Raw genomic sequence first — 13,156 nt, 5'->3', positions numbered from 1 at the left:
TTATTTAATTTATTTGCTTAATTGTATCTAAATAATATATATTTTTCTATAAATATTTTAATTATATTTAATTTTCTAATTTAATCTTATCATTTTATTCTAGTGAATTTTATGGATTACCTTTTTATGAATTTTTTAATCTTATTTCAAATTATGATATATAACTATGATATTCACTTTATATTTAATTTGTAAATATTTATTAATTTATTGTTGGATTTGTTATTATTTATATACTTATTGAATGCACTTAATTTAATGTATTTAATTATATTATTTAAATGACCTATTTTCTAATTAGATCTTATCATTTTATTGTAGTGATTTTTATGAAGTACCTCAGCATTTTCATATTTTATTCTGTTTTTAATTTGTAATTTTATTACTACTGTTTTTTTTTATGTGCAGCACTTTGTGTTACAATATTGTGGTATAAACAGTGCTTTTTAATAAAGTCTGATTGATTGATTGTCTTCGGATAGTATTGAACCTAAATTGTGGTCGGATTAAGGCTGACAGAGATTAAGTTATAGGACTGCGTTTCCCTTTTTGCTCTCCTGCGTGCAGCCAACACTCGCTGACACTGAAACCAGAACATTTCCACGACCAAAGTCCCCAAAGATTAGCACAAATCATTTTCCTCACTCAGATTTGTCGTACAGAGTTGAAAGAGGCTGCAGAAAGCACAGCCTGATATCTCTGTTTCTCGATCCTTACTTTGCAGACCACATCGGGGGCTCATGTCTCCCCAAACTTGAATATTCTGTTCTATATTTAAAATTTCAGGTGCATCCTTCAGTCTCATTATTACCTCCAGTTGATCCTCTCTGTTCCCTCAGGAGAGATTTCAATGCTGCGTCCCTGCAGTCTGAGTCTGCAACAACACCAAACAGCTCAGGGATTACAGTAGACGCTGAGATCTGATTGGCTGACTGTGTTTTTCTCCGTACAGTAGAGTGTTACTCAGAGAGGTTTCAGGCCGTCAGTGGGACACAGGAGGAGATTAGACGGCAGCGTCAGCACAGATTGTGTTTGGTATTATTTTACGCTGAACTCTATTAATAACTGAGCTCCAACTGTAAAAGTCAGAGTCTAAATAAAATTTGTTCATTCCTAATCTGTGGAATAAATCTGATGACACAGAAACGCTGAACTTTTGTCTGTTTGCAGCAGCAGATAAAACAAAGCAGGAGTCGACACAGAACATGTGATCCGTTTCTGCTTTGTGCTCTTAACTTCCTGTCCGGGTTTACAGAATGAGGTCCGCTTCCAGCCTTCATCATTTGTCATGGTTGGCGCTCATCCAGAGCTCTGACTGTGCGACTCGTCTCTCTTAAATGAGGCCTGATTTCTCTAATGAGGTGACGTGAACCCGCTCAGAGCGTCCTCGGGTGATTGAGGGTTCACCTCAGAGGAAAGATGGAGACTGATCCCGGGGTGTTAATGAGGCAGCGCCCCACATATGTTCCCGCTCTGACCAAGATCAATCATGGAGCAATTACACCCTGACATGTAGAGTCGTTATCAGGATGAGAGGAAGTGACAGGCATGTGTCACGTCCAATCAGGCTGCAGAGGAAGGGTGGGGGGCGGGACATGTAAGGAAATCTCATAGAGGGTACAAGAAGAGCCGTGTTGCCGTTTTATGCCATAAATCAAGTCTGTGTTCCTCTTAGACTTCCAAGTTTTCACACCTGGTTCGTTGTAGACATTGTGCACAACAGGGAGCGTTTCTCAAACTTGGTCCAGGTGGTTTTGGATAATAATAGCGACAGGCTAACGTCACTCAGCATCTTCATGTAATGCAACGTCAGCAAAAGATCTGGATTGAGGAGTAGCAACATCACAACATCTCCTGGTACAGCAGCTGGTTCAGTTCAATTCAGTCCAGCTGGTTGAGCCTCCACTTTCACCAAGCTGCTCTTGTACCTCATCTGATTAAACATCCATGAGGAAGTGACCTCCTCACTGCTCCAAGTCAACCCCAGGTCTAGACCGTACTCTATGTTCTATTATTACCTAAGACCCAAAATAAAGACAGGATCAGATCCAGTCCCATCTTACAGACAGGACTCAGTCTGATCTCATCTGAATCCACCATGAGCAGAGCACTTTGCAGCATTTAGCAAGTTACAGTGGCAAGGACAAACTTCCTTTAACAGGCAGAAACCTCCAGCAGGACCAGACTCATGCTAGACACACATCTGCTGAGACCGTGTTGGAGAGAGGGATAGAGGGAGAAGAAGAGAGAGAGAGATGATAGTGGTGAGACGGATAGTAGTAGTTGTAGCAGCTGGAGTCTGGCACATCTACAGCAGCAGAGGAACCTACGAGACAAGGGAGCAGGGAGCTCAGGGACTCCAGAAAGGTCTATGGTTAGTAACTTTAATGGGACAGGAAGAGTTAAAGTAAGAGACTATAGCAGCATAACTAAGAGCTGGTCCAAGCCTGAGCCAACTCTAATTGTAAGCTATAAAAAAGGAAAGTTTGAAGCCTACTCTTAAAAGTAGAGAGGGTGTCTGCCTCCCGGGCCCTGACTGAAAAAAGGATGCAACAATGGATCATTTTATCCCCTTTTGAGGAACAAAGTGAAGGAGCTACAGGTGTGAATCCTTCATTCCATTCATTTAGGAAGCATCTCTCCCTCTCTTATTTATCACACTAGAATGAAATCTTTCTTCTGTATATTTTTATTTCTCCTCTGCAGAGATTCTTCTTTAAGCCTTTTTATTCTGTTTTTCTCTCCTCCTGATATCTGAGCATCATCGCGGTGCAGCTGAACTTCAGACCGTCGTGTCTGAAGTCAGCCTCTCACCACACACTCAGCCTCCTCCTCCTCTTCTTCATCCTGTTGGCCTCTGTTACAGTTTCACAATGACTCCACATGTCCTGTCCTGTTTTTTATCCTGTCACGCTCGACTCTGACGGGGATTTCTGCACACCGTGTTTGCCGTATCAGATCTGTGTCTCCTTGAATGCTCGCTCACCTCTCTCATACTCTGGAGGTATTTCAGAGGGAGCCTCCTCTATGATGCAGAGAGCGCTGTGGAGGATGAATCATCTCTTTAGAAAACATTATGATTCAGTTAACTAGAGTTCAGAGGAGATAAAAAACCACTTGCTGTAAGAGCCGTCCTGTCCTCGTCTTGTGGTTTCAGCTCCAGGGCCCGGCTGTGCGAGCTTTGATGTGTTTAACCGTGAGAAAAGGAAAGAGAGGGAGAGATTTATGAAGTGTGAAAGAAAATCGCTGAGAAGAAGCAGTTTGAGAGTCGTGTCGCAGTGAAGTGATAATGAGGCCGGCTGAGACGACGAGGATTAAAGTGTCCTGGTGTGAGATGAAGGGGGGCAGGTAAAGATTTACTGTAACAAGAAGAGAGAAACACACTCCCTCACAGAAGAGTCTGTGTGTGTTTGTGTGTGTGTCAGAAGCTTTTAACTTGTTCAGACTTGACGTAAAACAAATATCGATTTTTAGATGCACAGAGAAAAAAATACAGGTGATGATCTGTCCTACTTTCTTTGTGCTGTGGAGGCTTAGGGTTGAAATGAAACACAAACTGAGTCATTGCTGGAGGAGGTAAAGTCTGATAGGATCTTAAATCAGCTACCGTCACACTGATTGTCCCTTTAAGTTTCAAAGCTTGGACTGCTTCAGGGCCTTTGTCCACTAACAGCGTTTTCTGCACCCACGACCTCGATTTCAGAGCGGTTCCCCCCGGGTCTTAAAGTTTTATAACAACACTTCCACTTCTATGATAAATCTGTTTCAAAAAGCTCTCTATTTTTTATATTTGCTTTAACTCTTTCTTCTTTTCTACTTGTATGCTTTTATTTTGTATTTTTAGTTTTACATGTTCGAAATAAAGTCATCAAATAAAAAAAAATCAAATCAAAGCTAGGGTTGGTAGTCACGGAAAACTAGCATGAATTTGAATTAAGCATTTCCTCAGGACTCCGTCTAACCCCTCCCCCCCTCCCCTCGGAGCTCCTCCAAAACGACGCCCCCGCTCACATGCAGGAGCACCGCTGATTTGCGATCATTGATCGTGACTGATTCCAAACCGGTCCTCAGCACATGGTTTGTGTTTTGCACTACGTCAACTCACTCAATGTCTCACTCAGCGGTAAGAAAACCCCAAAACGTTATCATAGTGAAAGTTAAAAACACAAACAAACATGAAGTGTACGCACAGGAGGCGGGCAGAACGGCAGGACGGGATTTGATTGGTTTTATAATTTGGCTGCTGATGGCAGGGATTGGTTTGTGTTTTCCCAGGTTTACTCTGGCTGTAGATAGCGGCTTTTTTTCACTCTTTTTTAGGAACACATTATGTATTGATTGCCATCGGAACATAAAGATCATTTTAACCAGTATAACAAAAAGTGTATCTAAATCTGACTACCAACCTCCGCTTTAATGTTGTGAAATTTGACAAAGGAAACAGAGCAATGCAAAGTATCTACTTATTTAATGTATTTAATTATTTTATTTAAATAATGCATATTTTATATAAATATTTTTATTATATTCAATATCCTAGTTTAATCGTATCATTTTATTCCAGTCATTTTTATGGATTACTTCTCAGATTTAAATTTTTTATTCTGTTTTTAATTTTAAATGTTGTTACTACTATTATTATTTTTATGTGCAGCACTTTGTGTGACAATATTGTTGTATAAAAAGGGCTTTTAATAAAGTCTGATTGATTAATTGTCTTCTGAAAGTGCTAAACGTAAATCGTGTCCTGGCACCTGGAAACCAGACCCTCGAAAACTGAGTCTGAATTTTGCAAGCGAAAGGCTTGGCGAACAAGCTGACGCCCGTTTCAAAGTTTATTTCTGACTCCACGGGTCTGATTTGAAGAGTCTCGTATCTAAAGCATGGTAAGCCTTCAAGGTGAGGTCAGAAATTATAGGGTGGTCAGTGACTGCAGGAAATAGTCCCTGCTTCGCTGTTGAGTTTTGCAAAATTGACATCTGAAGTCCCGCCCCCTCTTTCTAATTCTCCGAGCTCTGACGGAGTTTAAGTTGAATTATTTTCAGCTTGGTTTTGATCAGAAAAATAGCGTCTGCCAGCTCAAGCTGTGCTTTGGTTTGTTTGGTTGTTGAATTTCGTCGTCTGAACATCCATATTCGGTTTAAACTTGTTGACATTACATCATCAAACCAAAAGTCATCTTTAAGGATGCATAATGAGGGAGGAATCGTGCACTATTCACCCCACTATCTCCACGTCTCAAGGTCCAATGCATTTCTGTAATGATATTTGAGCATAAAGTTCTGCAGCTCTGTGCAGGTTGCTCTTGTTTTGTGTCTGAATGTGAAGACGAGCTGTTAGCATGTCCTCCCTCTGCTGCTCAGAGCTGCGCTGTGTGCTCTGTCACCAGTCAGAAGATGAGCTGAATAAGGAAGAGACACCTCTTATTAGTTTGTAATGAAGTCGATTGATGATAGATTAGACACAAATTCCCTCGATAGAGCGAGTCAGCCGCGTGTTCGGATAAAAAAGACACTTCGTGCATAACGGCTGCAGACCGACTCCACAAATGTGAGCTTGTATGTGCAAAGTTTTATCCTTGGACATCCTTAGACTGATTTAACTCCTGATTAATATGATAACAAGAAAGTCAAAGTAATTTTAACCGGTTTTATGGACAGATCATTAAAATTTTTTGGTAGTCTAGAGGTGGAATTCTGTCATGATCACTGGAACAGTTCCAGTATTTCAACAAAGCTTGGGAACGCTTTTTTTTTTTTTTCTGCAGCACAGTTTTTTTTGCATTCAAAAAGCCACTCAGCTCTTCTGTGAATCAGACTCTGAGGGTTTGCAGCTGATTCCTGATAAAACTGCTGAAACAAGCTGCAACAAATCTGTGCACAAAAAGTGAAAGTTGCCTCCGTGTGACTGCTGTGAGAACGTTTCTTGAAATTGAGGCGTGGTGAGAAACAAAGAGATGACTCGATTTCACAGACTTTTCGTCCCTGTCACAACATGCCTGTTCGCCTGAAGTCATCTCTGCTGCTCTCAGGGACTAAAGAAGAAAACCAGAAGCAAGCTTTTTATCTGAAAGCATGTTCTTTTAGTCTACGTTGTATAAACATAACGTCACTGTGATGTCTGCGAGTCAGTTTGACCTTCGCTGTGCAGAAACTTTAAATCAAAGCTTCCTGCGTGGAGCTCTTATCTTCATCCCTCAAACACATGAATTAAACGTCTCTGGAGGACAGATAAGACAGCCAGGTGCACTTTTTCACGAGTGCTCATATTGTTTAAACAGAAAGGAGTCTCTCTGTCTCTGCAGGGAGATTTATTAAAGACGAACCGCTCTTGAAGAAATGAGCCTTTCATGTTGCCGTCTTAATCTTTGTAAAGGTAAATGTTTTTAAACGTGTGTGTTCATGAACTTATCTGCTAAAGTCAAAGAGCATCATCATGTTTAAAGATGTGTGGAGCTGCTTTTTATCGAGCGTCTCTTGTTGAATATAAATCAGCAGTCTGCGGTTTGAGCTTGGTAGATCGAGACACTGATCTGGATGGAGGTAAAGGGGGAGGGGTGTTAGGAGACGGGATCATCTGATTGGATAAATTGGTTTAACTCTTTTGTCTTCATTGTTTTTATTAAATCCTATAGATCCAGCCGTCCCCCGGCTATGATCTGTTTAGAGGACAGGAGAGGAAATTTACTCAGACACACACGAGATGATCGAAAAGATTCCATCAGGGTGTAATTCCTCTTGATTTGAGTCTTTGCTTCACATGTTTAGTCAAAACCAGACAAATGAGACAGCCCTGACCTTTACATCTCAGTATTTTCACACCTTTAACTCTGATTTAATCAGACTGACCTTAACATGATAACCTTCAATTAAAGATCCCCTCAAGTTCTGCACGGTCACACGCTGAAGACTGTTTGCTCCGTTTGCTCTCCTCAAAGATGAAGCCGTATCAGTTGTAGTGTTTTTTAATGCTCCTTCTGAATACGATGTTCCTCTCTCTCTCTGTCTCTCTCAGACTACCAGCGGTTGATGACGGTAGCCGAGGGCATCACCACGCTGCTGTTTCCCTTCCAGTGGCAGCACGTCTACGTCCCCATCCTCCCGGCGTCTCTGCTCCACTTCCTGGACGCTCCTGTCCCGTACCTGATGGGTCTACAGTCCAAAGACGGGACGGACCGCTCCAAGCTGGAGCTGCCTCAGGAGGTGAACAGAGAACTGTAGTATCTTTGATGTGTGATATGAGATAAAGTGTCCACTTTAAGAGATGTGGAGTAGATTGAGAGGAAAGGTAACGTTAGACGAGGTGAACGGGACTTCTGCATCTGTCCTATCTGCCGTTGTCTGAATTGCAGGACAGGATGTTGCTCCACTTCTCCCTCTGAGATGTTTGGGGTCCAATAACTCCTCAGGCTGCTCTCACATCTGTGCCCGCTAACTGTCATTATTTCCCCACTCTCAAGACCAGCCTGAGGCCATACTAAGGTTTTTACCACAGTGTCAACAGGCAGAGGGGGAATGAGACGGACTACTTCATGTGGATTGATTTTATATGACTTGTGATCAGGTCGTCTCTGGCATGCTGTCTAGAATTAATCACAGCTGTTCTTTGGCTTTGATGCATCCAAACATTCTATTCTCCTTTGATGAGTTCCATCCATCAATCTTCATCCGCTTATCCGGGTCCGTGTCGCGGCAGCAGCAGTCTCAGCAGGGAAGCCCAGACACTCCTCCCCCCGGCAACTTCCACCAGCTCTTCTGGGAGGATATCGAGGCGTTCCCAGACCAGCTGAGAGATATAATCTCGCCAGTGTGTCCTGGGTCTTCCCCGTGGCCTCTTCCCAGACGGACATGCCCGAAACACCTCCCCAGGGAGACGTCCGGGAGGCATCCTGAGCAGATGCCCGAACCACCTCATCTGGCTCCTCTCGACCCGGAGGAGCAGCGGCTCTACTTTGAGTCTGAGCTCCTGACCCTGTTTCTAAGGCTGAGCCCAGACACCCTGCAAAGAAAACTTATTTCGGACGCTTGTATTTGCGATCTTGTTCTTTCGGTCACTACCCACAGCTCACTCTTCACCACGACAGACTGGTACAGCGTCCGAGCACTGAAGATGCTGCCCGATCCGTCTGTCAATCTTGCGTCACCCACACAACCATCCTCTGAACAATGAGTCTTAATCACCCATTGTTTGTTTACAAGTTCACCTGAAGGCAGCATGAGTCTGAAGTGTATTTCAGTCTCTTCTGTTTGTCTTTATTTCCGTCGTGTCATGGCAGAGCTGACTGTGCCTGTCTGATATTTAAAGCAGTGTTTAGCTCCTCGCTGTGTTGCGCTCTGTGTGTCGTGTGTATTCATGTGTTAAAGCGAGATAAAGCCCTAACAAAGCCCAACATCCCGGCTCGCCAGCTTCCGGCTCTGCTCTCATCCCCTGACTCCCAGCGCTCGTTAATCCGGAAAACTCGGTGTGGATGTTAATGATCGCAGCCAGCGCAGGATGCTGCTATTGCTGCTGCCTCCTCATCCTCCCCCCACACGGAGTCCCACGCCTGCCTGCAGAGAGTCTCCCCGTGTTTGTGAATGACGCTTTGAAGTGGAGGTGACCCAGAAACGGCTGCTGATGAAAGAAGAGCCTGAAGCGCAGCACAGAGCAAAATATGGATGTAATTGGGGAATGAATGCCAGACAGGCTTTGCCTTTTTGAACTCTCAGCTTCAATCCAGCTTTTCCTCTGTGTACCTCGAGTCAAATGATAACACGCATTATGTGTCCTCTGCAGATTACTTTATCATTCCTTCTCTACATTCTTGTCCTCTTTTCTGTGTTTGTGCGAGTGTAAGATCCAAACTGGGGCAACTTTTTCAGACACAAATCTTTGAGATGTGCAGAGTTTGCATCACTTCTTTCTAATCCTAAATTATTGATCCACTTTCGTCCTTCAGGGGCTGAAGATGCGTTTAGATCGGACTCAATCATCGCCTGTACTTAAGAGGAGGACATTTTATCATGCATTAATAGACAAAAATAGAACAGACAAGACACCAAATATTTGTCAGAATCAAACACAATCATAAATGTAAACGTTTCTACCTCTAAGTTATTTGAAATCACCTGAAAAGCATCCAATGAAAAAGTTCTTGAAGTTTCAGGAGCAGCAAACTGAAACGCCTTGTTCCTCTCGTCCAGCTCGGACAAAGACAATGAAAGCATTCGCTCAAAGAAAGACAGGACCTGATTATAAAATACAAACCCAGTCTCAGTTTCAATCCTTAATCAGCCGCTGAATATGAGATGTGAAACAGAGAGATTCAAAGTAATCTGTGCGAACACAGCATACATTTATTTTCTGCATTTACAAAAAGTTTTAGATCATAAAAAAGTTATTGAACTGTGCTTTTTTCCTGAAATGGTATTGGCAATAAACATTGTCACTGATATTTATCAGTGTGGCTTTACACTTCCTGTTTTTTTTTCGAGGTTTAGTTGAAGATTGAAAGTAAAATTTGTAGAATAAATAAATGACTCCACCTTTATTTCAGTCACTCTTGTCTAAAGAATTCATTATCTGCATGCAATAAATTATATTTGGCGGTATGGCTCTGTTCTGGGAGCGCCTTGCTCTTCCACATGAACATGAATTGCCAAAGCCAGAGGCAGGGGGAGCATCAGCAAAGACACTGTGGAGTCAGTGAGCTCTTTTAAATCTCTTCTGAAAACATACTTTTGTTGTAGAGCCTTTCCTGATTTTATCTGAATTTAATTTAATTTTGTTTTATTGTAACTGTCTTAGGAAATATATTTTAGAATAATTGTATTCTTTTAGAGTTCTTTCAGGGGAATTTTATGGCTTTTGAAAGTATGTTTTATTTATTGTGTTGTTTTTATTAACTGCCTGTTTTATTTTGCTGCCCATGTGAAGCACTTTGTAACTTTTTGAAAAGTGCTTTACAAATAAAATTATTATTATTAATTATTAGACCCCCAGGATACAGAACAGAGTGAGCACCAGTTATTGTACATATGTCACTGGTAAAATCAGACACAGCAGGAAGGAGGAGCTGGGGTGGAGGTGGAGCAGGAAGAGAAGGCAGATCATTAGTTTTTATATCCCTCGTCTGTTGTCTGACCTTTATCTCTGTGACGGGGATTCAGTCTCCGTAATACATAGCTTTAGTGTTCTGGACATTTGTTTAAATCCTGTATTAGTGTGTGATGTTAACTCCATTGTGTCAGGTTAAGGTTGATCTCCATCAGTCAGTGTACTGTTATCAATCACACGCTGACCCACATTCTCACGGCTACTGTTGATGCTACAGAGCCCTGAATAAAAATGTTCTGAGAATGTTTGAGCTGAAATGGAAAGAGAGTGTTTCCATGAAGAGGGTCGGCTACACGCTGAAACCTTTAATCAACCAGCGGTCAGTCTGAAGAGTAGACACCAGCTGGATGCAGAAATGTTTTCATATTTTCATGGAGGTCATTTTGTTGAATCAATCCCTTCTCTCTATCAATGATTTGATCTGCTCTGCTGTGATCCATACTATTCTATTCTATACATTTTTACCTCAGTGTCAACAGGCAGAGGGGAAATGTGACAGACTCATTTCTGTGGATGATTTGATGTGACGTGTGTGATGAAGTTGTCTGAACCATCGAATCATTTTGTCTGCTTTGATCTTTTCCATTCCAATCCATTCCAATCTATTCTTCTTTGATATATTCTGTTCGATTCCATTCTGTTTTGATCTATTATGCTTCCATCTATTTTGTCCCATTTCATTCCTGGATTCCTGGATTCAGCTGGATGCAGAATGTTTACCATAGTTTCTTGGAAGTCATTTTGTTGAACCACTCCCCTCTCTGTATCCGGGCTGCAGCTGTCAGCCTTAAAGGGATGAGAAAGCAGAAATAGAGGGATTTTTGTCTGCTCTTGTTCTTTTTGTTTTAACATTTTCTCTCTCTCTCTCTCTCTCTCTCTCTCTCTCTCTCTCTCTCTCTCTCTCTCTCTCTCTCTCTCTCTCTCCCTCTCTCTCTCTCTCTCTCTCTCTCTCTCTCTCTCTCTCTCTCTCTCTCTCTGCGTCTCAGGCAAACCTGTGTTTCGTGGACATCGATAACCACTTCATCGAGCTTCCTGAAGACTTCCCCCACTTCCCCAACGAGTCCAAGCTGGTCCAGGAGCTCAGCGAGGTTCTGCTCAGCTTCGGCATACCTCCTCACGCTGGAGCCCCACCACGGACCCGAACCCCCGGCAGCACGCCCAGCAGCGCCCCATCCACGCCCGGCCGAGAGCGCCGAACAGTCGCGCTCCGCCAGCTGGAGGACGACGGGCGTAACGGGAACCTAGCAGGTGAGGACCTAGCCGTGCTGGAGCTGCTGCAGGGGAATGCCACGCTGGAGAGGCTGCAGGCGCTGACCAAACGCGCAGGGGTGACGGTGGCCCGAGTGGACGCTTTGAGGGCCGGGGTCAAAAGTCAGAGATCAGAGGCGCAAGGGGAGCGGACCGCTGCTGAAGAGGAGGAGCTGAAGAACGCCAAGCTGAATGTGCAGCTGAGGGAGGTGTTCGCCAGCCGCTTCGCGACCATGTTTGCTGACTACGAAGCCTTTGTCATACAGAGTGCGCCCAACCTGGAGTCCTGGCTCACCAACAGAGAGCAGATGCACAACTTCGACAAGGTGAGGAGACGTCCTGTCTTTACCTCTACCTCCTCTCTCTGGCGTTCTTTGTGTTCCTTCTTCTCCTGCTCGTTTGTGGTGTCGAGGGTCAGAATGATGAGTACGATGAGAAAGATGTTGTTTTGGACTCTGAATAAGCGATTAGAAATTCTGATATTTTACAAACTAAACAAGAAGTTGTGGATGAATAACAATCATCAGTTCACATCTCTGCTCTTGTTTCTGCTTTAGGCCTCGTTCCTGTCCGACCAGCCAGAGCCGTACCTTCCCTTCCTTTCCCACTTCATTGAGACGCAGATGTTCGCCACCTTCATTGACAACAAGATCATGTCCCAGTGGGAGGAGAAGGAGCCGCTGCTCCGCGTCTTCGACTTGCGCATCGACAAAGCCCACCTTTACAACGGCCGCGCTCCCAGCCTCCGATCCTCCAGCTACCAGAGGTGCTCCGTCCTCAAGGAGGCCGGTAAGCGTGAAGGGCGGGATTTAAACCCTTAATCTGTCTGCTTTTAGATCAAGTGTCAGTTAACTATCCTGTTCTTTTCTCATGCATTGAAAAGATGTGCACAAGCTTGAGCAGGAGAAGGAGTATGTTCAGAAAAAGCAGTACGTGACGGCAGTTTGTGATACCTTCAGTCTGAATCACTTCAGTCTGCAGAGTCCTGCAAACCAGCAGACTGAAGGTAGTGGTTTTACTCTGCAGGAAGAGAGAGAGCGGTCCGTCCGTCGTCCATTAGCAGAGGTCGGACTGGAACATGCATTTTAAACGCACACTCCTCCTCCTCCCCCTCCTCTATGTCTCCCTCCGTCCCGTCTTTCATTTATCGTCTGGAAGCAGCTCCACTCTCCAGTGACCACGAACCCCTCTGCTGATTTCTCTGCACAGCAAACACTCCATCACTCTTCATCTCACACACACACACACACACACACACACACACACACACACACACACACACACACACACACACACACACACACACACACACACACACACACACACACACACACACACACACACACGTACTCGCTCCCTGTCATGGCGGAGCTGCAGGAGTGTTTGCTCAGGTTATTCCTCCTGATTTTTCTTAATTAGCGCCCCTCGACTTTCCCTTGGTTCAGCCTTTAATTGGTGCTGAATGTGCAGAGCGAGGCGCGAGGTCAGACTCAGGACTGAGTCAGGCTGTGGGAGGCCAACAGGAAATCTATTAAGCTGCGGGGGTCAGCGTGTGATGTCCTGGTAGCCCGTCATTTAGGATACTTTAAACACAGCTTTCAGTGACTTCCTCAACAAATCACCTCAAAACTTACAGAGATTTCACTCTTCTTTACCTGTGATCACTGACGTGTGTTCGTGAGGAGCAGTGTAAGTAAGTGTGAGTGTGTGAGTGTGTGAGTGTGTGCGTGTGTGTTTGTGTGTGTGTGTGTGTGTGGGTGTGTGTTGGTGTGTGTGGGTGTGTGTGTCGGCAGAGTAGATCATGTCCTCTTGC

The 13,156-nt window shown here is 43.9% G+C and overlaps 1 protein-coding gene across 4 annotated transcripts in view; it reads left to right on the top strand.

Moving 5' to 3' along the window:
- The window catches only part of dennd5b (DENN/MADD domain containing 5B), a 71,220-nt gene that overhangs the window by 44,099 nt on the left and 13,965 nt on the right, over positions 1-13,156 (top strand). For all 4 annotated transcript variants that reach the window (XM_034673534.1, XM_034673536.1, XM_034673535.1 and 1 more), the window contains exons 5-7: positions 7,015-7,202; positions 11,082-11,669; positions 11,901-12,132. In XM_034673534.1, coding sequence (XP_034529425.1) covers positions 7,015-7,202; positions 11,082-11,669; positions 11,901-12,132 — 1,008 coding nt within the window. The remainder of the gene's footprint in view (positions 1-7,014; positions 7,203-11,081; positions 11,670-11,900; positions 12,133-13,156) is intronic.

Source organism: Notolabrus celidotus, chromosome 21 (genome assembly GCF_009762535.1).
Source record: "Notolabrus celidotus isolate fNotCel1 chromosome 21, fNotCel1.pri, whole genome shotgun sequence".
Taxonomy (NCBI): domain Eukaryota; kingdom Metazoa; phylum Chordata; class Actinopteri; order Labriformes; family Labridae; genus Notolabrus; species Notolabrus celidotus.
The sequence above is the reverse complement of the archived record's forward strand: the minus strand, read 5'-3'. Positions and strand labels throughout refer to the sequence as shown.